The sequence below is a fragment of the Lemur catta genome, chromosome 9 (genome assembly GCF_020740605.2).
Source record: "Lemur catta isolate mLemCat1 chromosome 9, mLemCat1.pri, whole genome shotgun sequence".
NCBI lineage: Eukaryota > Metazoa > Chordata > Mammalia > Primates > Lemuridae > Lemur > Lemur catta.
The window spans coordinates 90,232,229-90,258,516 of NC_059136.1; the positions used below are offsets into that span (position 1 = coordinate 90,232,229).

Consider the following 26,288-nt stretch of genomic DNA (forward strand, 5'->3'; position numbering starts at 1 on the left):
TGCTCTCGTAGAAGGTTGTAGGTGGCTCCAATATAGAAAACTTACTATTTTTCAATTACCAACAATGAACTACATAAAACAGTAAATAAAACGTGTTAAATAACCAGCTCCACAGAGAGCTGTTGTGAACGTCAGTGGATGACAATGGAAACCCTGGCCCTTCAGATCCACAGGCTGGATTGCAGTGCGTCCCAGGAAGTGGGACATCATTAGCGTCACTATTAATAAAGTTCAGCATTATGAAACGGGCACCAACCTAGGAACACCTAATGAATGTCAATTTGCATTCCCCACCTATTATCACTTCAAATTTCATTGAAGCGTGTACATTAAAAAATTCTAATTACAGCTTTAGACTGAGTTTCCATAGTTTAAAAGTGCCTGCTACTATAACCTTTGACTGATCTGGGAAACTCCCTCCTATACTCAATGACAGAGATCAGCATAATGGGGAAACTAAAGGGATATACACGGAGAAAAAGACATCTTTGGTAGTGCATCTTCAGTTGAAACTTTCACCTTGTTTCTTTTTTTTTTTTTTTTTTTTTTGAGACAGAGTCTCGCTTTGTTGCCCAGGCTAGAATGAGTACCGTGGCGTCAGCCTAGCTCACAGCAACCTCAGACTCCTCGGCTTAAGTGATCCTACTGCCTCAGCCTCCCGAGTAGCTGGGACTACAGGCATGTGCCACTATGCCTGGCTAATTTTTTCTATATAGATTTTTAGTTGGCCAGATAATTTCTTTCTATTTTTTTAGTAGAGACGGGGTCTTGCTCTTGCTAAGGCTGGTCTCGAACTCCTGACCTCGAGCATCCACCCGCCTCGGCCTCCCAGAGTGCTAGGATTACAGGTGTGAGCCACCGCGCCCAGCCACACCTTGTTTCTTAAACAGGACTAACACTGTGAAAGACTGGCCTGGGGATGAGTCGACTGAAACCCCTGTTTTGTGTTGTTTGTTTTAAACCAGACAGCTCTGTTTTGGTGATTAGGATGATTATTTCCCCACCCTGAAAAACAGACCCAAATTACATAGGGATTTATTATAAAATTATGCTATTTAGCCAAAAAAGTAATTTCCATTCTGCTTTTGGTTATGGATAACTACATTTGGAATGATCTCATAATGTATTGGAGCAAATGGGTAAACAGCCCACCCTCTCCTGAGTTAAGAAGATGGTAGATTGCCAAATATATGAAGTTGTCATAAATCTGAAAGCTTTGCTTCAAGTAAAAATATTTAAAACAACAGTTTTAAGAGTCCAAACATTTTATTTTGCCAAAGGATGAATCCACTCAAATGACTGACAATCTGCAGATTATACCAGACAACATGATTGACTAAACAAAATAGCTGTAAGAAGCCAAAGACTCACCCATATAAACAGTTCTATTTCTTATTATTTTCCTTTCGTGTCATCTTTCCTAACCTATTACAAATGTATTCTACAAATTTTTTTCTTTGGGCTTTCCAGGTCATTCTTTAAAAATATAAGGAAAATCTACAGTCTTCATACACTGTGTCAAAGTTTACCTTAAAATTATTTGAAAAATCAAGCCAGAAAGATTTCCTCCACAAAGCCATAAAGATTTACTCCAACAAAACAAAATAAGAAGACAGTAACAAAAATCTGCCAACCTTAGGCCAAAATGAGAAGGCAAACGTTCTCTCCTGGAGGAGCTGAGCTACTGAAGGATCTCCATCCTCCATGTAGAATCCATCTCGGGTTTCATCCCTAGCAGTGCTCATAGAAGCATTGCTTTCTTCATCAAAATTCTTCCCTCTAGAGATAGCTCCTGCTGAGAAATGAGTTAATGTGCATTACTCACAACCACAGTATCTCTGAAACCAAAGTTTAGAAAAGACACAGTTAAAAATTTGAATACTAATCAGCTCCATCTTATTGAGTACCTACTACTATGTAGCTAGAATGGTACTGGGCATTAACAGACCTGGTGTTATGTCCATTTTATACATGAAGAAGCAGAAGCTTGGAGAGGTCCCATCATGAGCCATCTAGCACTGTGTGAGTAAATCTTACGGGAGCCTAAAAAGCCAACCAAGTCTCTGACCCAAGACCTAATACTCTTCCACCCAGGAAAAACGGCTAAGGTTCTGGCTAAAGTAGAAAGTTTCAGCTACAGCAGGACAATACAATGTGACGCTTTATTTTTACTTTGTGCCAGTTATAGCAACCTGTGACTTAGAAAGAAAACTAGTTATTTTCAGATTCTATTCCTCCTTTTACTTATAAATTAAAACAAAAATGAAGCACCATTTGTTTTAAAATAATTAATAATATTTACTCAATGAATCACCCTCTTCCCTCACATTTATTTGTCCCAAATTAAAATCACATGGAATTCTTATTGCACTGCAACTATAAAGCTAACCTCCATCCTTAAACCAGAAATTGTTAATGTGCGTGTATAACTCTTCCTAGAGTTTTCATTGTTTGAGATAGCACGTTTGCATGCTGTAAGGTACCAGGGCAAACACACACCTAAGTATAACCTGAAATCGTCCCTGCACAGAAGGAAATGTACACAGATTACTCTTAAGAAAGACAAAAGCACTTGACAGAGGCCCAACGGCTAGGCCTTACCTTCGGGCTGGGAAGACTCTTCCGACTTATCGTCATCCTCCAGCTTTTCTTCCTCATCCTCTTCGGAACCTTTCTCTGAGATAGACTTGGACCCAGGGTCTGTGCTGACCTCCACACCTTTCAGTTCATTTTTTATGGAGCTGGCCTCGGCCTCACCCTCCTGCTTGCCCTCCGTCCCCCCACGGTCCATCTCCTCTTCCTCTTCCTTCACCTCAGATTTCTCCTTGGCAGTCGAGCTTTCCAACTCCTCTGCTTTGCCTTCGGCGTGTTCCACTGCCTTTTCATCCGGCACGTGAGTGGATGAGAGGACTGGAGGAGCCTGGCCAAATCCGACCGCCAGTGGGTTCAAGGAAGCTATGTTACCCGCCCCTCTGTTCTGAGCGAAGTTCTTATGGGCATCCAGGAAGGACAACTCGGGGTCGTTGAGGATGTGGTAGTCTGTCCGGCTGACCCCGTGTTTAGCAGCACCCACCAGCAAGTCTCGGTCATGTCTTCCGCACTCCCACCACTCCGGCAGGTCCAGGCTCGGCTGGCAGAGCTTCAGCCTCTCCCCCAGCTGGGGGTGGTGAAGCACCTGCTCGCGGATCTTCCGCAGCAGCTCGATGCGGTACAGAGTCCTAGAGGCTCGCTCCTCTGTGATCGGCTCGATCATGGAGGAGAGGTCAGGCGGTTCTGTAACACAAAAGCACTTGTGTTTGCTTGGAAAAGACTCATCCGCTTTAAAGTGTAGTACGCTTTCTTATTTTTCACTGTATTGGTCTTTTAGTACAATACTTTGTTACTAAGTGTACCTACCGTCATCTGGCTTGGTGGGCATTCGACACACCCGCCTACACATGGCCACAAAACAACTGAAGTATTTCTCCAGACTCTCATCAGACTTTTTATCAAGTCTGGCAAAAGCTCGAAATTGGTTCCAGTCAAACTGCTGTTTCATGGGGTCAAAAATAACCCCAAAAGTGGATACCACGCGGTAGAAATCAGCCTCTTCTCTTCTCGTCCACCTGTTAGAAAGATGATAATAGCTTGCATCATACTCGAGGAAAAAGGCCTAGAGTTTATTGGGTTTTTCCTCTTCCCTCCAGACCTTATACATGGTACTTGTTTTGGGGTTGGGGAGACAGACTGCTGTGATGTAGGGAGGCTTTCCTTGGTGGTCACTATCTGTGATGTGATTCCTGTCTCTTGTGGGCCTAGAAGAGCAGAGAAGAGGGGAATGTACCAGGAGTTGAGTGAAACCCTCAAGAAACTCACTTTTGCCGTTTCTCAGATATAATCGCTTCCCTTTCTGCTTCTAGTGCTCTCACTTCCTCCCGAGGCCGCCGTCTGCGCCGGTCAGTCTTCATTAGGGCCTCTTGCCTCATCTGTTGCCTTTTATAGCTGCGCTGATAGGCAGTAATGAGCCGGCGCAGACGTGTAGTCAGGGTTGAAGTGTTAGGCCAGTAAAGTTGGCCTAACTCAGCATTACTCTCACTGTGCTTGCCTGGGGAAGTGGAAAGACATTTTTGAAATGTGTAGCTGCAATCTTGCCATACACAGGATTTTCCAACAAAACAGGATGACTCATTAACATTCAAAGGACGGTGTGGGAAAGGGCAGCGCGTGCCCTCATTTTAAAAATATAAATAGAGGAATAATATTGTTTGGAACTTATAAACTATTCCTTTTTTGACTCCTTAGAGGGGGAAAAAACAAGTTTATTTATCAGTCCTACATAAAGAAACATACTTTATAGCATGAACTACATTATAATGCTCTCCTGTAATATATGTAAAATAATCATCTTGAACATAATAAACTGCATCATTGTTGCTTAATGATTTTACCTTAGGTAAAAGGTCAGTATTCTAAATAAACTGGCAATATTTCAGATATATACTTAGCAAAAGTCCCACTCCTAAGAGCTGTATTTTAAAGAAGATTGAATTTTTTTTACTAATTAGTGTAAAATATAAATAGATCAATTAACTCAGTCTAAAAAATAGCTCTTCTGTCAAAGAAATTCAATGTAATGAAAACGCAACCATAAACAAGAATTAAAATTATTCACAGAAGAGCCGGTCAGTGCAGAAGAAGTAACGTGTCAAGACACCCCCACGGTGAGGCGGCAGAGGTCCCCGCCACATGCCTGCTCTGCCACAAGCTTCCCGGGCCACACCTGCGGTGTGTATTTCCATGGATTCTTCCTTATCCTCTGGAGGAGAATTTGCAAATTCCTTGAAAGCAAAGCAAGAAACAGAATTATTTTAGTTTGGGGTTTCATTTTGCTTTATCTTTTAGAGAAAAGGCGATTATCTATAAAGTTTAACAAGTCTTATATGGGCATATAATGTTTTAATGACACTGTAAAAGCCAATATACTCAAGTTCTTACATCTATTTCATCTTTGAATGGCGTTCTGGTTGGTTTATATTCTGGGTCTTCATCTTCTCTATCAAATTCCCCCCTACAGAAAACAACAACAACATTTGTTTAAATCATCCTGATAAAGCAAGGGGGGCAGTGGGGAAGAGTAACGATTGGCCTGACGCTTCTTTTAATTCTGGGTTTGGTATTAAAAGTGACTCTGTCAGTATTTAAAACTTGCAGTCATGGCAGGGGTGGTGGAGGGGGTCAGGGGAAAGAAACAACATTTGAAACGACAGTCAAATTTCAGATTATCTAGATAACATACCTTGTTTAAACAGTCATTATGACATACAAATAAAATATACTAGTAAACATCATTTCAGTTCAAACCAGACGTGATACAGTGTGTAGTGCAGGGTAAGAACTGAATCTGCCAGTAGATGTGATACTGACATAAAGTTTATTCAAATTTTAAAATGTCCTTCTTACCCGTCTCCACCATCTGCTAGCATGTCTGTTCCTCTTTGCTCGGCAGCTATGGCCTTGGCATCGGGCATACCGACGCGTTCCAGGAAGCACAGCGCCGGGTCAGCTCGCATAGAATTGTACTTCTCATAGCCTGTGCCATGCCCACCGGCCCGGAGGACACACGTAGAAACAAAGAAAGGTCCCGTCACTATCAAAAATCACAGCACCTCCACAACACAACAAGTTTGTTTCACAGTCAAGATGATCATCTATGCTGAATTTAAATGGATCTTGTTTTAGTAGAGCATTCTGTGGAATGCTCCTTCAAGGGGAGTATTAGGGGCCGAGTTATACGACAGGGATATTATCGGAATTACCATAAATGCTAACAGAAAAACAGGTTCAGAATAACTGCAAGATGCCTGGGAGGATTTCTGACCCTACTTTTCCCAAGATATAATTTTGCTTAACATTTAAAAGGCTTCGCAATGTTCCTTTATGACCTCTGCAGGGGGGCTTTGGGTCCACCCCCATCCTCCTCGTGAATAGCTGCAGTCCTGCAGGAACTCGCACGGCTGGCTGGAAAAACCCCATATACGTAAGGCCAGCGAACCTGTCTTATCAGGTTTAGGATGATGCATGTCAGTAAAATGACACTGTTCCCTCTATGGTTTTCAAACTGCAATTTGCTTTTTGACTGCCCAAGTTGACTAGATGGAAAATGGCAGATCCCAACAGTGCACTGCGGGAAAATGATTTTGAGGCTGAGCTCACAAAACGTGGCTGCAGTACATAGGCAGAACAGCACAATTCAATTAGGATGTGTACTACAACACACCGCTCCTAACTGCTGTAGAGCCGCAAGCCAAACTGTAATCATGAAAGGTTTTATAAGCCATCATTCTCCCCTTTAGTCAGGCTGGGCTGCTGAGAATACCTCTGCGACCTCCAGAGAATTGGGATTATAATCAGGAATCGCTCACTGTATATATCATGCCAGTTCTGCATCCCCAGCCTTTCAAAGTTAACAAGGCTGCATCCCACTCAGGGGAGCCGCAAGTTCTCAGCACTGACATTTGTGAAATATTGCTTGGAACAAAGCCCAGGAGGCACTTGCACAGATTAATAGCAGAGGTTAAGCCCACCGTCCACTTTGACACTGGTTGGCAGAGTTAGCAAGGGAAGCTGTGCTGGAAGCAAAGTTTAGGGAGAGCTATAGTACAACTTGGCTATTATTAAAACAAATATGGTTTGGGTTTTATTTACAGCCAAGAAAGAAATGTTTTCTTCTCAAATACTCAACAAACATTCAAAAACAGCATCTGATATTTACAGTTCATATTAGATTTTTAGTACAGAAAAATGGTAGACGCCAAGAGTCCTTTGGAACTGTCCTCATTAATATTATGACTTTGGAAAAGAGTACGCAAAGAGTTCTAAATAAAGACCAAGCCATACAGTCAAGATGTATTCAAACAGAAATGTCACTTGCCATGTTTGAACACTCCAATTAAGAGGGATTTATCTGCTTCCTTATCCCACCAATCTGCAGGAACTTCAGCATGGAAGGGTTCAGGGATCCACACATCAGCTTCACTAGAAAGACGACATTTACAAGAAATACTAGTATTAAAAAAGAATTCCAAGTAATGAATCCGATACACGCACTCACATGCCCTCTCCCCCCACAGTAAACACCTGAGCACAGTGGGGGGAATCAACAGGGGTTAGAAGAAAGGGTGTACGTCAGTCGCCCTCTGCCATGGCCAGACATGAACTTTATCACATGGGATCTCATTTTAAAGGGCACCTCAGAACACCAGCAATTTAGTTCACATCTTTTTATGGTATAAACATAAATACAAACAGCCTTTTCCCGATTCTCATTACGTCCCCAAGCTCAAAGGACAAACACTGCATTCAAGATACGAAAAAGGAGATGAGCTACCAATGGCTTATGAGGGTTTTGAAACACAATTCATGATGTTTTCCGACTCCTCGGATTATCTCACCGACGTAAAGAACAAATGTGCGCTCGCACTAACCTTGAGTCAGCACCCTCTAAGATCTTGTCTGCCTGGTCTCCTATCACTTCTTGTCTTAGGTAGTACAGCATGCGGACACGCAGCAGGACCCTGGAGAGGAAGACAGAGGGGGGAAAAAGTTCTTAACTTCAGGACTGTTTGCCAACAGTGGCTTTTGGCAGCTGCTGCTGTTCATCCATCATCCTGCCAAGGCTGATTAGCCATGCTGTATGGTAGGCTTGAAGCGTGACAGATGGTGGCACATAATCACCTCTGTGTGGTGCTTTCTGCTGGCTTCCAACAGGCCTGCCTGGCAACCGCTCACACTGCACAGAGAGGGCCCAAGCTCAGCCCAGCCCAGGCGCACTTCATTTAGTTCTACCTAGTGCAGCTTGTGAAGTTTAGACACGTACCCTACCATTGCCTCTGAAGTATTGGAGCAAGTTTGTAAACAACTGAGCAGATGGCTTTCAGTAACTGTTCTGCTTCATTATCTCATAAAATTTCCTCAGCTGCTGCCTTAATACCATTTTTGGAAGCACATCAGAAGTTGTAGGAATAAACGAGATATAAAATCTGGTTTTACTACCTTACAATAAACCCTCAATATGGAATGTCAGGTTTTTCAGATTATACAACTTTGCTTCGGAGAAAGGAAGATGGCGACGGGGTGGGGTGGAGGTGGGTCCTCGCTCTTCTCCCTTAAGAAACATTAGCTATTTTATTCCTCCTAGTTTACATTACTTAGGAACCTAAGTTGTAGCTTAAAAAATAATAAAACATTAAGAAATTAAAATGTGTCCAATTCGCTGACGTTCTTGTCATTTTTAAGAAATCCATTTTTAAAAACCCTTGGAATTCTAGGAACCAAATTTTTAATCCAGCTTGTATTTCCTCAGTGGCTGAAACATAATTCTTTCAATAAAGTCCACCTGGTGGGTCCCAAAGGCCTATGTCTACTCTGAATGTAGCATCCCCTGCTGGGCAGCCTCTGGTGTGCATTCGGGACTGATCTGTGAAGACTACTTTCTTGGCCATGAGCACACTGTAATAATCCCACCACGTACTTGCATAACACTTCACAGCCAGTGTATCACACTTACTTATCCTAGCTCATCTGACCCTCACAATAACCCTACAATGAAGGGAGGTAAGATAAAACTTCCATTTTACAAGAGTGAACACTGATGGCAACAGAAGATAAGTGACTTATCCAAGGCCACAGACTTACCCTGCACATGGGACAATCAGAACTAGGTCTTCTGACCCCACATCACACTGTCTCTCGGGGCATGGCAACTGTCTTCGAAAACTTTAAAATGACAACTAGGGGCAGCTTCACCAAAACAGACTATTTCCAGTCATACCTCAACGGATGCTCCCTGACATGCCTTCCTGCCCACAAGTCTACTCATGGCCACCATGGGCTCTGGATGGGCTCATTGTGAGGCTGTGAATATCGGAATAGACTCCAAGGTAGGCCATCATTTTGGATGATTCATTTTTTTTTTTTAAAGATTTCTTTCTCTTGTTAGCTCATGAGAAACTCTGTGCCACACTGAAATGCAAAGAAGAGGAGACAGTCTGGGTCTCCATGGCAGGCGGAAGAATTTAAAGGCCAGCACCTACTTACAGAGGCTGCTCAGAAAGGGCAGGTCCAAAGAAAATATTCTCTGCCTTTGGCTAGATTCTTTATTATTCACAGCAAAACTTGATAGAGTGGCAAGAAGCCTAATGGTTTCTCTCCATTTTGGTAAAAATCAAAGATTTCTGCTTCAGGAGGAACTTCATTATGTAGAGCTTTTATGAACTATCTGTGAATGTCACCTTTCTTCTAAAGGAAAAAATTCATGCCAATGCAGTTAACAAGCCAAGTGCCCCTGTGGAATCCACTATGCTGGCCAACCACTCGGAGGACAAAAACGTGAGCAGAACATGGCCTCTGATCCCAGGGAGTTCACACTCCGTAAGCTAGACAGACACGACTGCTGGCCACACATGGCACAGGACTGTCCTGTCCCCTTTGTCTTTGTCTCTCATGACCTTGAAACTTGGGACAGAAGGGGCCAGTTACTTTCTAGGACATGCCTCAATGTGGGTCTCATTTTCCATCTTAACAGGCATCAACATTTCCTCACTTTAGACCCCAGTGAGTCTCAGGGCGTGATCTACTTGGAAAGGACAATTGGAGCACTTGATTTGTCTCAGAGATGAGCTGGAAGGCACCCACAGTCTTCTTCTGAGACTGGGCGGAAAGATATGGAGAATACCAGTTACTTCTCACATACTAATTAGGAAGGGTACCCTGTGGAAAGTCTGTTATTGACAGTAGAATGGGACATTAAAAACCAGCACCATCACACCAGCATCCAGGACAGGAACCATTCCTCCCACACTAAACCACTTCACTCTGTTTGAATCCAGAACCCAGAAGACTATGGACCCAAAGTTGCCATAAACCACAAGGACACAGGAGTTTTCTAACAGCTATGAGTGGGGTAGGATTTTAGGGAGAACTATTATGCCACAGCGGTAACAGCCAGTTTCTGAGACACCAAAATGGCTTGAGATAATAGATTTGAAGACTCCCTGGAGCCTCTTGAAAACTCCGAGGAGGAGGTGGACTTCCGAAATGAAGTGGGCGGGGGAACATGATGGTCGCGGGTTCAAACCTGGTTCTGCCCCTTAACTGGCTGAGGGACCTGAAGTAAGTTACTCAACTTGAGGCTCAGTTTCCTTGTCACTTAAATGGGGATAAAATAGCCCTACTCATCGTAGCCAACTCAGACTACATGGATACAGACAATCCATATAAAGCGTTTGGCATGCTGCCAGCATTACGTGCTCAGACTTTTGTTGCTGCTGCTTTTTAAAAGAGAAATAGATATTTATACATATCCTGCTTCATCCCATTGAGATCTTACTGACGAGCTCTGACTCACTCACAAGAAAAGTGAGTCCTAAAGAGGTTGAGTAATTTGCCTAGCTTTCTACACAAAGCTAGGAAGTGCAGAGCATTCAGAGTGTTCAGTAGCATTGTTGCCTACCCTACTGATACTCAAACATGCATACTGAGAATAAGAAAACAATCAAAAAAAAAAGAGAAAACAATCAACATACGCAGAAGCTAGCTCACTATGCAGACAGTTAACAGAGCTCCAAGCAATGAAATAAATTCAGATTTAACACTCTTCAACGGTCTATAATCAGTAGAAATAAAGGTAAGGAATATGATTCTAAGCTCATAAGTAGGAAAAATGGACCCATCAACTGAAATATTATCAGGCAAAAAATAATACATAAATTCCACAGTTCTTCCAACTGAAAGCAGTCAGCTGAAGTCAGGATCATATATTGCCAACCATATTCTCTAACACATATTAGTTAAAAACTGGTCATCTACAATGCTCATAGCAATATTCTTCACAATGGCCAAAGGTGGAAATAACCCAAGTGTCCATCAACAGATGAATGGACAAACAAAATACGACACACACACACAATAGAATACTATTCAGCCATTAAAAGGAACGGAACTCTGATACATGCTACACCATGAATGAACCTTAAAAACATGCTGTGTGAAATGAGCCAGATACAGAGGGACAAATAATGTATGATTCCAATTATGAGATACCTTGAATAGACAAACTCACAGAAAGTAGAACAGTGTTGCCAGGGGCCAGGTGGGCAGGGGTGGAACTGGCAAATTATTGTTTAATGGGTACAAAGTTTATACTGGGAATATGGAAAAATTGTGGGGTTAGACAGTGATGAGATAATAGCATTGTGAATCTAATTAATGTCAATGAATTGCTCACTTACAAATGATTAAAATGGTAAACATCAAGTTATGTATCTTCTACCACATTAAAAAATAATCAGTCACCTAGAGGCATGCTCTCCTGCGACCTGGCATCATGTTTCAAGAAAAATGGGAAGGCTGTACAAAGACAGTAACTACACAGTTTAACAGTCTTAATAATACAGCCATCCCTCTGTATCTGCAGGAAATTGGTTCCAGGACCCCTCCTTGGACACCAAAATTTGCAGATGCTCAAATTCCTTAGTTGGCCTTCTGTATCCAGAGGTTCTGTATCCACAGATACAGAGAGCTGACTGTACGGATTTTTTAAGGAACAAAAAGGGAACCAAGGTCTCCACATCCATCCCCTACAAACGTACTTGTTACAGTGATGCTTCAGGTGCTTCTTGTAGCTGTCTTCCTGGAACAGAGTGTCTGGGTTGCAGCTGGCCAGCCAGTCGGCATCCTGCACCACTGGCTGTGTGCTCTGGGCTTTCACCTTCTTTCCCTTCCTTCCCCTCGGCACCGGGGCTGACAAACCTAGAATCACCATCATCATAATAATAGAAGCCTTTTATACTCCAAATTATAGTGTCAGAGTCAGATATTCTAATGTACGAGGCAGGGAAATACAGGGTCTGTGTGACATCTATTTATCAGCAGTGTGTCACAAAGGTTTCTGGTGGCTCTCTGTGACCCTATAGAGCAAAGAGCATGAAGCAGACCTACCGGAATGATTGACCAAGGCTCGGGTCTGGCCATCCGCCGTGGGAGTGATCAGATCCCAGATGAAGCTTTTGATATTTTCATCCCCTTTGTAATGATTAAGACAGTAGACTAGGATGGTTCTGCAGATGGTTTCTACATCTTGCTCGGTGAGCTGACGTTTGTAGCGTCCATGGGAAAGAATGTCTGTCCACCGCCCCCAACTACAAAAAACAAATATTCAGCATCCAGACAGTGCCTTTGAGTTTAGATTTGGGGCTTTACATTAATAGTCAGGTACCAGTGCTGGGAAATCCTGGGTCAAAACTTGCAATATTTTACATCAGGTGAAAGCAATCCAGGGTGCAAGAGTTAAAAACAGTCACTTACAGAGTAGGCTGTAAGTTCACTGCTCCTAAATGCAAGAGTTGAACTGACACTGAAATAACATCCACATGGTGAACACCGGCTTTCCCAGGCAGATGCAGCAATTTTCAGGACATGAATGCAATCTGAGGGCCCAGCAATTGTATACTTTGTTTCACTCTGTCATGGCTAGTATGTGCCGATGAAACATACCAACCATCTGAGAAGGTGACTCAAGGTAGGTGTGACTATCCCAAAATCAAGGAGGTAATGCTGAGGAGTATGGTTGCATCAATCCACCTCTAAGGTACGCCGCGATAACTGGTAAAAGACTGTGAAGAGCTCTGAGGTTCCTTTTGAAATAGGAAGTGATAACCTCAAGTACAAAAAACACTCAGAGGAAAGATGTTCAGCCAACTCTCAGGTCTTCATGTGAAATGGGTGGGAGAGAAGACTACGGACAGAAAAAAACAGACAACACGCTGTCGAAACTGACTGCTTGTTTCCTGTTATAATCCGAAGGTAAACAGTGTTGCTCTGTTTCATCTGTGAGTTGCAGGGTGAGACCATGTAACAAATAGGCATGGGAGCAGGAGGCAGCAGGTGCTGTCTGAGCCACCAGGGCAGTGCTCATGGTACCGACAGCCTCTCCACTGGCGACTGAGAGCTATGCCATGAGGAGGATGAGCCGTGGCTGCACAGAACAGCACGTCCTCTCTCAGGCCCTGCTTCTCGCCCTGGCCTGGTCTCTTGCCACTCCCTGGTCCTCTCTGGCTCCTGTGAACTTCCTTCCGTTCCTCTGAGTACCAGGCTGGCCCTCAACTCTAGGCCTCTGGACACACTGGTCTCTGCAGGGAACTCTCTTTTCCTCCCTACCTACCCCCAACACTCCCTCTTATCCTGGCTGATTCATAATGTCCATCAAGTCACAGACTGTACGTATCACCCTCTGTGGAATTCCCTCTTTTACTTCCCAGCCCCAGAAGTAGGGAGATAACACCTGAGCTCTGTCTTAAAGATGAGGTGACATCCTTCTATGTTCGACGGCAGAGTTCTTCCCTGTCCCAGCATCATCACAGTTTACACCATTTCTGCTTGTTCAACATGCCCACCTTAAGCTGTGCCTGTCTTGCTCACAGCTGCACCCCTAATGTCCGAGAGCGTCCTAGCACGGTGCCCAGCACAAAGCAGGTGTTCAGTACATGGTGAGCACCCGTGGGAGGAGGGAAGGGCTTGACCGAAATACAAAATGCCCTAAGCATATACTGCTTAGCTTCAGGAGCTATTAATATGTTCCATTCCTAAAGTTACCAATAAAACTCTCAACTCTAATTCATTAGGTTGAAACACAGTAGCAGGTACAAGTAGCAAAGGACTTAGGTGGGGAGACTCTCTGCCCCTGTCAGAACAGACAGGAGAGGACGTCTAGCTTTCACAGATAATTAATAGCACCAAAAGAGCTGCAGAGATATAGGATGGATTTCTGTTGAAGCTACTTATTCCACAAACAAGCATTTATTCAGTGCTCACGGTGGGTCTGCTTGCACTGCACTAAGGATACAAAGAAAGAGTCCCGTCCTCCCGGAGCTGCTAACTGGGAAACTAGCAGGCCACTCAACAACCACACACAACGTGCTGAGTGTGGTGGGAAGTGCAAGCTGATGCCTGTGTCGGACACCCACAGAAAGCAGAAGTGAGGCAGACCAAGTCTGTGTGCCAGGACCTGCGTCGGGGGTCGCTCTAGGTACCGGGAAGGGCTTGTGCAAAGCCAGAGATGGGACGGAGCACGGCACATCGGAGGAGGTGAAGCTGTCTGTCCTAACAGCCCCTTGGACTGCCCACGGGAAAGAACCAACAAGATGCCAAGGGCCTAAAAGAGCTCTGGGTGCCACATCAACATAGGTTTGTGTCTACTCTGAAACTAACAGCGATCCATTGGAAAAAATCATCAGACACCATCAGATCTGTAGAAACACTGCTTTGGTGGCAATTTTTTTTTTGTTTTTTGTTTTTTTTTTTTTAAATTTTAACGGGAGTTGCCTATCTCCCATTAAATCTGCTAGAGAACTCTTACTGATTCAGATATTTACTGAGCACTCTGCTATTCAAAGTACTGTGTGGGGTGCCACAGTGACTCAGCGATGAACTAGGCGTGGATCCTGACTTTCAGAAACTTGTAGTCCAGCAGGAGGAACACAACACATTTACAAAGTTCAAATGACCATTCGTGTTTCAGATGAGTTGGAAGGAAGTTTAACAAGTGAGACTATTGCCTTTGACCATTTTTTTTAACAGAAAATTATTAAGAGAGTACTATAGTCAAAAATTTTATGCAAACGTAAAATGGGAAAAAATTTTGTAATTTTGAGATTTGGTTCTGAGTTATTAATAATCAACATGTAAATCTGGATCTGACATAATTCCTTAAGGTACAAACAAGCACCTTAACTTTGGGTGACCTCTCCAAATCTGGAAGAATCTGACCAACCGGGAACACTTTAGCCAAATGACTCCAACACCCACAGAATTACTGCCAAGGCATTCATTTGACTGTGCAAAGGGGAGTCATACAAACATAATTTTTCTATACCAGCTAGGAATTCTAACTACTGTTAAAATTTTAAAATTCCATTTTTCATAGTGAGTCCGACTTACCCATAGACGAGCAGATTCTTCTCAACCCTGAAACACTCGCTCCTTGCATAGCCCTGTGACTTATCCTGGAGGCGCCGTGGCTTTGCACAAGGCTTTTCTTCGGAATCGCTTTCCAAGTCTGAGAACTCCATCAGCTCATCTTCCTTCACCGCGCTATAGAGCCTGGTCTGCTTTCTCACTCTTGGAGTGTCAATAACCAGGTTGTTCTAACAAAAGAGCAGATACGTTTGAAGCTGCTGAAAGAGTGACCCTTGGGTTAGACCTGAAAGTTGTTTGAATGGGACTTCTCACTTACCCTCCCATTTAAGGCATCAATATCCAATTCAGCCTTTTTAGCCCACTTTTGCCAGAAATTTGGATCATCCAAGGAAATATCTGTCCTATTTCCAGATGCAACAAAACTGGCCTAAAGGAGAAAAAAATACGCATTACTTTGAGATGCTTTTCTTGGAGGCAGCATGCAAACCCACCTTTTTCTTCATTCCTTCATTATGTGTGTGTCCCTCCACTTGTGCCACGTCTATGGTAGCTGAGACTAGAATGAAAGCCTGTCCCTCAGGCAGGATGGACACGGACCAGGAAACAAAGGATTACACCGCAGCATGATAAATGACAGGTAACAAAGGTACGTAGTACAGGGGCAAGTGATACCTGGAAGAGGGGCCCCTAACCCACTCCAGGCAGGGAACTGCTGGGAACTGAGAAGAAAGGCTCTCCCAGAAGATAATGTCTGGACCATATTTTACAACACTCATAAACCAGGAAAGCATGTGGAAATGTTCACGGCAAAAAATGTACAAACGCAAAGAGGAGAGGAAAGCGCTAAGAATATGCAGGGAAGAACAGCCACAGGTCAAGTTGGTGGGGGAAGGAGAAGCCAGGTCCAGGGCCTTATATGAGCTGTTAACAGAGTTTGACCCCTATTCCTGAGGGAGCCGGGAGCTTTGAAAATAGAAATCACCTCAGGATGGGAATGATCACATCCAGAGTCACGCAGAGTTAAAGGGGGCAGACCAATGTCTTGGAACATGGAGGGTAGAACGGGCCAGTGTAATAGTTTAGGGAAGGAATAATGAAATGGACATAAAGAGTAAAAATGGAGAAAAGGAGATGGTCTAGAAAGATATTCTTTAAAAGGTAAAATTAATGAATGGAGTTAGAATATGGGTGCATATGAAGCATGAGAGAGGACGAGGAAGCCAAGAAAATCCTCAACATCCAACTCTGGCATCTGAATGGTGCTACTCAGGTGGACAAACGTATGTGTGCGCGTGCACGTGTGTGCTGTATATGTTGGGGGGCAGAGACATGGGTGCTGGTCTGGTTTTGCACATACTGAATCTACAGTGCCTGTGAGCACTGAGGGAAAAGAACCTAACAAGAGGCTGAAAGATGTGAGGCAGAAGGTACTGGGTCACAGGCCCCAGGGGGAGCCAGAGCCTTTCCAGACTGGAGCGGCTGGGACAACAGGACACCCACATGCAAAAGGAGGAGGTGGACCCTTGCCTCATACCACACACAAAAGTCAACTCAAACAAGATCTTAAACCTAAATGTAAGAGTGAAAACTAAAAAACTCTTAGAAAACACCTAAGAGTAAATCTTTGGCACCTTGGGTCAGATAATACACCAAAAGCACAAGCAATAAAAGAAAAAAATTGGTAAACTGGGCTTCATTAAAATTATACAACATTAAGAAGACTAGGAGAAAATACCTGCAATGATATTATCTGATACAGAACTTTTATCTAGAATATATAAAGAACTCTTAAAACTCAGTAATAAAAAGACAAATAATTTAAAAAATGAAACAAAGATTTGAATGGACGTTTCTCCAAAATGATAGACCTCTGGCCAACAAGCACATGAAAAGATGCTCAACATCATCAAGGAAATACAAATACAAACCAGAAAACCAGAGTGGGATACCAATTCACAACCACTGGGATGGCTAACCAAGAAGTCAGATAATAAAACGTGTTGGCAAAGATATGGAGAAAATGAAACTAATACACTGCTGGTGGGAAGCGAAAATGGCACAGTCACTTTAGAAAACAGTCTAGCAGTTCATCTAAGGGTTAAACATGGAGTTAACATATTATCTACATAGAAATTCCACTCCTGGTATATACCCAAGAAAAATGAAAATATACATTCACACAAAAACTCACAAATGTTCATAATGACATTATTCATAATCGACAAAAAGCAGAAACAAACCAAATTTCATTATCAACTAGTGAATGGATAAATAATCCAAATTTCCAATATCAACTGGTCAACGTGGTAAACTCAAACAATGGAATATTGTTTGGCAATAAGAAGGAAAGAAAGTTACTGATATGTGCTACAACATGGATGAACCTCCAAAACATTATACTAAGTGAATGAAGTCAGACATAAAAGATTATATATTACATGATTCCATTTATATGAATTGTCTAGAGTAAATCTATAGAGAAAGAAAATACATTAACAGTTTTCAAAGATTCCAGGGTAGGGGTGGGGACTAATCACTACTGAGAATTGGGATCTTTTGGGGTGATGGAAATATTCTACACTTAGATTGTGGTTGTTATGGCCATACCACCTTGAATGTGCCTGATCTCGCCAGACTGTGCTGATAGTTGCACATGATACGGCAAAGGCATTGAACTGCACATTTAAAACAGGCGGATTTTATGGTAAGTAAATTAGATTTCAATAAAGCTGTTAAAAATAAAAGGGTAGAGTAGGCCTCGGTGTGGATGGCTGAAACAAAACGCAGGCAAAGCCTCAAAAGGCACTCTCAGGTAGAATGGCTGGGTACCCAGTGGTGACCTTGGCCAGAATTCTGACAGAGGCAGAGAAGGGGTAACAAGCTAGAAGCTGAAAAATAAGCAGAAAGAAAAGCAGTGGAGATAGCTGGAGTAGACTACACTTGTGCAGATTTTAGCTATGAAAAGAAGAGTTACGCGTAGAATTGCAGCTACAAGGGTAAACAAATGAGAGATCTTTTTAAAGACAAATGACTCGATCGATCATTCTCACAAGCTGTTTTAGGAATCAGTACCTGGGGAAAGAAGGAAGATGATGATGGAGCAGGACCTCAGAAGAAGTGGAGAGGGTGACGTCAAGAACAGGGTTTGTAAAGGATTAGCCTCAGGAGCCAAGAAGCAGACAGCAGGACAACAAGGTGAAGACAACTATTGGTGCCAGAGACACAGAGGAGAACCCAAAATATAAAGAATTTCTTTGTGCGCCAGGGGTTCTACAGGGAGTTAGTAATTAATTTGTTAATTCCCAATGTAAAGCACACATTATGTATACATCTTATGAGCACTTTTACAAGGTGCTTTTTATGTGAACTTTATCATGCTTCTATAGAAAATGTGGCCTCTTCACACCTTAGCAAACGTGGAACCTTTCCCTTCAGACTCAATAGTAATAGTGTGGGTTCGACGTAGGAGAATCTGATCAATATCTTCTTCACAGAATTTGGACCCTTCGTCCTCCTCATCCATGAGTGCACCATAGGCCCCTTTTCGTAGAAGATCCTCAATTTCTTTCTTGGAGAGCTGTTGTACCTGTTTTAGAGAAATATTTAAAATATTCAAAATAATTTAGAATTATAATGTTTGTAGACTAAACAAAAGCCTCGTTTCTTTCAAAGACAGTAAACCTGAATTATAGCAAAGGAAAGTGTGACAAAATATGCTTAAAATACTGAGGTCGAAAACTAATCAGATACTGAATAATGTCTTACTATTAGCTAAATAAAGGAAGGGGCCAGAATAAACAAGTGGTTTAAGCAAGTGTTGTTTTACCCCATTGGTAGCGTTTTCTCTTCCACTCATAGACTGCAGCACAGCTTTATCCAAACCCAGCTTCAAACTAGCCTTGTCGAACATTTCCCTTTCATAGGAATTTCTCGTAATCAGCCTGTAGATTTTCACAGATTTGCTCTGTCCTATTCTATGACATCTAGCCTGAGCCTGGAAGAAAAACAAAATTAATGGTATTGCAAAGAACTGAATGTCTGTGTCCCATCCCCACCCCTCCAAATTCATACGTGGAAACCCTCATCCCAATGGGATGGTATCTGGAGGTGGGGCCTTAGGGCGATGAGGTTGTAAGGACGGAGTATGCACAAATGGGATCAGTGCTGGGAAAAGGAGGCCAGAGAGCCACCCAGCTCTCTTTAGGCCACGTGAGGACACAGCAAGAAGGTGGCTGTCTATGAATCAGGAAGAGGGCCCCCACCAAGACCTGACCCTGCCAGCAGCCTGATCTCAGACCTCCAACCTCCAGAGCTGCGCGGTATTAATGTTTGCTGTTTAAGCCACCCAATTTATGCGGTGTCTGTTATAGCAGCCCAACCTGACAGCTACCGAAGAAAGAGAAGACTCAACTGCCAGTTATAAGACCCTTATGTTCTATTAAATAAGTAGTACAGTTTGAAGAGAGTTGAGATCCTAAGAAATTTCTTTTTACAACACTAATAAATTGGTGACTAGTTGGTTGATTTTCCCTCAGTCATGAGACACTGCCTGAGTGATGACACTTCATTGGTTGGAATGGGGATTTTCTGTCATAGTAGAATGACTTCAAAAAAAACAAAATCAGCAAGATTTTCTTGTGTATTTACCTGGAGGTCATTTTGGGGATTCCAGTCTGAATCAAAGATGATGCAGGTATCAGCAGCAGTGAGATTAATGCCTAGGCCTCCTGCCCTTGTGCACAGGAGGAAAACAAACCTATCGGAATCGGGTTTGGAGAACCTGTCGATCGCCGCCTGGCGAAGGTTGCCTCTCACCCGGCCGTCGATCCTCTCGTACGGGTACCTGGAAAGGACCAGTACAAACAAGGAGGCCTGACACATAGCTACAACATCCTTGTTCCTTTTTTATTAACAAAATGATATGATTTAACAGAAATAATTTCAGAGCAAATAGAGTTTCTTGTTGTTTTTTATATAATTGAATGACCAAAGATTAAATTTTATTTTACTTCCTCTCCAGTGAAAAAGCTAAACTCTGAAAATAGCTGACATCTCTCAAAGTAAGATAACAAACAATTTCAATCTGAAGTAAGAACTATTCTCCCCTAGTCAAATGACAGCAATGGGGAAAAAAATTGTTCACAGAAGTATGCACTGTCCTCTTGTAGTTGTCATATAAAATAATTGTCACGTACATCTACAGTTTTTAAAAAGACATGTGACACACTGTCCCCATTCCATCCCCTTTATCATAAATGTCACTTCTAGGTGAACCACTTGGAGCCCTGTGAAGGGCAATTTTTTATTTCCTTTTTATTATTCTGATACGGTGGCCCTCACCGTCTCTGAATGAGGTAGTCTTCCAGTATGTCCAAGCAGCGCACCATCTGGGAAAAGATAAGCACCCTGTGGCCACCAGCCTTCAGTTTTGGCAGCAGCTTGTCAATCAGCACTAGCTTGCCAGCAGCCTGGATCATTGCCTGGAGCTGAAAATCTGGAGACTCTGCATTGTGTGTTTCTTTAAACTCTTCCAAAATTTTCTCTTCAGCACCTGCAGAGATTGGACAGCATAACGTGAACACTGTAAAAGGTTTTTATTACTAAAAACAATGAATTTGCTTTCAAAACCCACTGCAAACTGTAGGAACCAGAACACCACACTCTTGTTTATGAACGAGAATCCACCTACTTACTCGAAGTTGGGTCTACACAAAACCATGGACATACAAAAGGGATCAAACTTTTAAGTACAACATACTGAGGCATTTAGGAGGAAAATCACATTTTTCAACAAACAAATGTTTGCTGTCTGTAAAAACTGAATTTCAACAACAGACTGTCAAGCCAGAAGTGGCAGAAATAAGCCAAGGGCCAGATACCTACAAAAAATTTGGAACCTAAATTGCTAAAGAAATGAAGAACTGTTTACTAGCTGAATATAAACACAAACAACAAAATCTGTTCTAAAACAAAGGAATAAAGTCCTAACGGTTACAGTAAAGAGTAGTAGTTTGGGGGCATAGATACCTACTAATATAGCCAAAATGACTGCAAAAAGGGGTATTCACTTTCAAGATAACTTTTAGGGATATTTGTGTGGGACCTAAGCACGTATCTTCTACTGCAACCTCTAAATCTCTCTCCACATTTATTCCCACCTGATAATTTCTTAAGACACAAAAATTCTATCTTGAATTATACAAAGCGTTTAAAGCTTAAAGAAAGCCCTCTAAGTGTTTGATATAAGACTTTTATGCTTAACCCTCTTTTTCTCATAGCCCTACATGGATTTTAGCTCGTTCAAAGACTTGGGTATATTAGACAGAAGCCTCAAGAAAACAACATCTTCTTAAGGAATGAAGCCCTACCACATCCTCCCCTGACCCCAAGCACACGCTTATTCAGTAAGCAGCAGGCTAAGCTTCCTTCAACCGCTTAGGTGGCTTAACTAGAATTATGCAGCACTGGTCTGGCCTCCTCCTGCCTCTGGGGTTAATCAGGACAGAGCTGCTGTGCTCAGCTCCTCTCCCTAAAGGCGGAGGAAGTGCTCACCTATTCTTCAGAAAACACAGACACACACACATCCTAATGGGATTATTTCCCAGCCTTACATAGTGCCAGAAATTTGACACTACTCTTCCTACCACCGGTTTAAACACGTGAACTAACTATAACACAAGATGGGGATACAGTTTTAAAGGTTAGTTAGGCCACCACAGCCACACAGACAGTACTTCTGCAAGAGGCACAAGATGTAACAAAAGCACAATCCATTTCCATTTTAAAGGTGCTTGGTAGAAATTACCTTGTGACATGGTCATATGGCATAAATATAGTCTGTTAATTATTAATCAACAAAGACCTTACTGAGAACAGATTAAAGTCACGTAACGTCTTCCTAAGTACTAAGGCCTCCACAAAGCACACGAGTTTCTTATGATGGGAGACTGGCAGAAACACTGGCTCTGTCTGAACTGCCAGCCCCTCACTCCCTTTTCCACACGAATAAAAAGCTAATATTCAGAATTTTTCTTTAAGTATGAAAACAAAAGCAAGAGGTTTATTAGGAAAAGCTAAAGAACAAAATGTTATTTAAGCGCATCAGCAAGAATGTCCTTCAATAAAGTTAAATAATGTTTCTCAAAATGTGAAAGTTAGAAACCCAGGTTCTAGATTAAGGACAAGAAGGCCCTCAAGAGACAGGGGAAATAGATTTAAGCCCATATGTTGCATTACATCTTTTTAAAGTTCATTCTTGTTGTACAATACTTTATAAGCTTTTTGCATTTCAGAAATAGATTTTATATTCTCATGATATTTGGGTAATTATTTCTTGTCCATGTTAAGATTATAATCCATAGTAAAATAAAGTACAATCTTTTTATAGTTTAAAACAAGTTAATGGGCAATGAATATTTTTCAAAAATGAAATAATCATTTGATAAATGTCAAGACATGTTTGAATTTTAATAAAAAATTTAAGTATTAAAAATTCAGTCAAATTAGCAAGAAAAATTTAAATTTTTTTTAAATTTTAAAATTATTCAGAGATGAGGAAAGTAACTTTTCTGCCTTTTCAATGCTACCAATAATTTCTCATCTTATAAAGAATAGTCAAAAAGAAAACTACATTCTTTCTTACCTGAGAAAAACTACTGCTGAGTTAATCAATCCAGCTCTGTTATGGATTCAATTCCTTAAGGTGGCAGCCAGTTTACATTAATAATACTTCATTTAAAAATAATATCAGCAAACATATTTCCTATAGGATTCTCTTAACATTTTATTATGGCAACACTGAAGGAAAAAAAGTAGGGAAGGTGTTGGGGAGGAGGGCAATTTCTACCTTCTGACGTCATAGCCAAATTTTCAAGATTACCAATTAAAGATTTACCTTGACATTAGACTTGTAAACATCAATCAGAAAATTAACAGGAAATGGGTTATGATAAACCAAAATACTTTGTTGGTTCTGCCTTTAATTAAAGCATGGCTGGCACTACAGTTAAAAGTGTGTGTGTGTATCAAAAACATTTGAAATAAGTGTGCACTCACTTCCAGCTTGAAGTCTTTTTCACTTCAACAGATGGTCACTGTCAGGGCAGTAACTGCAATGTCATCTAGCTATATAAGCCACCAACAAACAAGAAAATATTTTGTTCTTGAAGATCACCAGAAAAAAAAGAGTTACTAATTTCTCTCTGAAATTCATTCCACCATGTAAGCCTCACTCTTGTTTTCTTTTTGCCCTCCCTTCTCTACACTGCCCCTGCCTCCACCAACAACCACCGACCCTTAAGTCTCCTCCAACCAGCAGGGGACCGTGGACACTTTTTACATCATTCTTGCCCTCACATCATGGAACCTAAAAATTGGAAACTCTATTCAAATAAAGCTTGGGGCAATAACACTAACTCCATTTATGTCACCCAGTTACTTTAACTTGCTTAACTTTCTTGCTTACCTTGTAGCAAGAAAAACGAGCGGAGGCTTACAGTGTGCCAAACAGTTCCAAGCACTTAAGTAAAAATATTAAGTCACATTAAAAATATTCTTCCTTTATGAACAGTTTGTGTTCTGCCATCACTTACAGATTTTTTTTCTTCTGCTGTGCTTCGATTACTCTCAACTCATGCATATCGTTGCTTCTATTTTTCACAACTATGGAAATGTGCTTTGTTGAACTGAAGGTTAGTTTGATTGGGGGTGCTTTACCCTGCCACAACCAATACAAATTTCAATTTAATCTCCAAAATTAAAGAATTCTCTTTTAAATGTTCAATAAATGTTTCTGATGAAAATAAACAGTACTGTTTCAAACCTCTGTGAAACACAATGTCTGCAAAAGTTATCTGGGCAGTTGTATGCTTAGATTGTGTATAAGCATTTTTTCATTACAATTTCCCAAAATAAAGGCAAAAAGGACACCTGCTTAACAGATACTTCTTAAATTGTTGTAAGCACAGAAAAGCTGACCGACCTCAATGTGTGACCAATTAGAACAATTGCCACAGATGCCAAGCCTAAGAGGCTCCCAGCGAACAAATGAGCTATATAGGATGACCCTGGAGAGCAATCAGCCAAGGAAGAGACCCACCAGCTGTGTTTTGGGGGAAAACATCCCGATGATCAATGCATGTAATTAACATGTGACCAGACAGGGTAAACTCGATGGAACAGGGGTAGCTACGTAACCACCATCACTGAGATCTCCCCTTTCACACATACTCTGCTGGCAGCAGTCAAGCCCTTTTGTGAGTATCTCCTTTTCTTTTCTTTCCCCTTGGAGGCTATTATTTATTTCCTTTTTACCAGCTATTAAATGAAAAAATGTGTGTGTACATGCACACATGTGTCCTTCACCATCATTTGCCCTAAGCCCCAACCCTCTCTCTCCAACTCCGTGAACAGGCTTGGCTGACACTCACTGTATCACCCTCAAAAGCTCCTGTACACATTGTGATTGGCAGGTTGGCAGAACTGAACATATAATTATTGCACACGATGCTCTCTTTAGAAGACAAAGCTAAAAACACAAAGTTTTAAAAAGAAATTCACAGACGTCACACAACAATCACCTCAGGTGCTTACACTTGAGACTGCCTTCTAGGTGTGGACTACTCTATCTTTTAGAGAAAGGACTTCTGGATCTGGGGTGGCTGATAGGTGTGTAAATTGTTGAAGGGGAAAAGATTAGGAACTCCTTAAATCAGCTGTCCTTGAACCTCACGGACTGTGATAAAGACAGAACAGGCTTTGCTCCTTCTTCCCTGAAACTGAACCTAACTACATCGTCGGCCAATTATCATTGCACACTAGTCCCCCAAATTTGCTACCATCACTTTCCTTTAATCCATATTAACTCTTGCCTGCCTGAACTACAGCAATAGACTCCTAGCTGGTCCTTGTGCATGTCTATCTTTCCCTCCTCCCATTTTTTAAAATATAATGTTGCCTGATGGATCATCTTAAATCCTTTTTCTTACTTTTTCTTTCTTACTTACATATTTATTTATTTAGAGACGAGGTCTTGTCTGTTGCCCAGGCTGGAGTGCAGTGGTACAGTAATAGCTCACTGTAGTCTCAAACTCTTGCACTCGAGTGATCCTCTTGCCTCAGCCTCCTGAGTAACTAGGACTTCAGGCATGTGCCACCAAGCCCAATTAATTTAAAAAAAAAAATTGTGTGTAGAGGTGGGGTCTTGCTGTGTTGCACAGGCTGGTCTTGAACTTCTGGCCTCAAGTCATCCTCCCATCTCAGCCTCCCAAAGTGCTAGGATTACAGGAGTGAGCCACCATACCACCCATCCCTGAATCATATTTCTAATCATTGCTCAGCTCAAACACTAGTCGTGTTTCTCCACCACCTACGGTTCCATGCACTGGCTTTTAAGCCCTTCCCTGCATGTCTAAGGTACACTGTCCCACTGTTTCTTAATGCGTGGCCTTACACTTTGGGCAAGTTCTCCTTTGTTTTCCAGACTCTCTCTTTGCTTATGTTATTACTTCAGCCTCAATGTCCTTTCTTTTTTTACTCTGCCTGGAAAAATCCTTTCTACACATGAAGGCTTATCTCAAATGCCATTTCCTTCTTAAAGCTTTCCTAATCTCAATCCCTCACACCTAACTGAAGGCTCCTAGAGTGGAATGCTCACTTCTTATTGACCTTTGTATTGACTTTCTCCAGAGTACCTTATATATATAGATGTGAAATATTTACTGACTTAATGATTTTTGAAAGTATATAATAGAGGTTTTAACCCAGATGAGTTATAACACAATGAACTTAGCTAAAAAAAACAGGAGGGCCATAAGTTATCCATTAGTACAGGGGAAAAGTATTATTAAAGATTTAGGATAATCTCTCATTTCCAGGAAAAAGAGGTGCTAAAAGCCTCTAGACTGAGAGGAATATGAGAACATTTCCCACCAAAGGCTCGAGATAGCTGATAGTTGTCTGCCCACACCAAAGTTCATCTTTAACTCCAATTTAAACACACACACATGCACACACCCTCAAGAAAACCTCAGCCAGGGGTTATTTTCCCTTTAGCTATTAGCACTTCAGATGACTTCTAGCCATGGAACACCAATGCCTCCTTTCAAGCACAGGGAGGCAGGCGAACGGCAAGGTGAGATCCCACTTCAGGGATTGCTGGGGCAACGATCACTCGCCTTCAGCCACTACGGTCGGAGGCATCACAGAGAATAGGAGGCTGGAGAAACCCACACTGAGTGGACAGGACATGGTAATGACTAAAAACCATGAAATCCTCTGTCTGGGGGGCTGAAAGGGATTTCTGGTGCTTCAGTCATCATTTAAATAAGCTCGCAAGC

The 26,288-nt window shown here is 41.9% G+C and overlaps 1 protein-coding gene across 2 annotated transcripts in view; it reads right to left on the minus strand.

The window, feature by feature from the left end:
- Positions 1–26,288, minus strand: part of CHD7 (chromodomain helicase DNA binding protein 7) — a 186,450-nt gene that overhangs the window by 9,597 nt on the left and 150,565 nt on the right. Inside the window, exons 16-32 of one of the 2 annotated variants that reach the window (XM_045560964.1) lie at positions 20,293–20,503; positions 19,600–19,795; positions 18,779–18,946; positions 18,359–18,538; positions 15,269–15,379; positions 14,974–15,179; positions 11,977–12,176; positions 11,628–11,787; positions 7,464–7,553; positions 6,911–7,014; positions 5,440–5,569; positions 4,975–5,047; positions 4,760–4,817; positions 3,856–4,084; positions 3,397–3,605; positions 2,602–3,273; positions 1,635–1,795 (exon numbers count right to left, since the gene is read on the minus strand). In XM_045560964.1, the coding sequence (XP_045416920.1) occupies positions 1,635–1,795; positions 2,602–3,273; positions 3,397–3,605; positions 3,856–4,084; positions 4,760–4,817; positions 4,975–5,047; positions 5,440–5,569; positions 6,911–7,014; positions 7,464–7,553; positions 11,628–11,787; positions 11,977–12,176; positions 14,974–15,179; positions 15,269–15,379; positions 18,359–18,538; positions 18,779–18,946; positions 19,600–19,795; positions 20,293–20,503 (3,158 nt within the window). The remainder of the gene's footprint in view (positions 1–1,634; positions 1,796–2,601; positions 3,274–3,396; positions 3,606–3,855; positions 4,085–4,759; positions 4,818–4,974; positions 5,048–5,439; positions 5,570–6,910; positions 7,015–7,463; positions 7,554–11,627; positions 11,788–11,976; positions 12,177–14,973; positions 15,180–15,268; positions 15,380–18,358; positions 18,539–18,778; positions 18,947–19,599; positions 19,796–20,292; positions 20,504–26,288) is intronic. The other variant, XM_045560966.1, reaches the window with a different exon arrangement.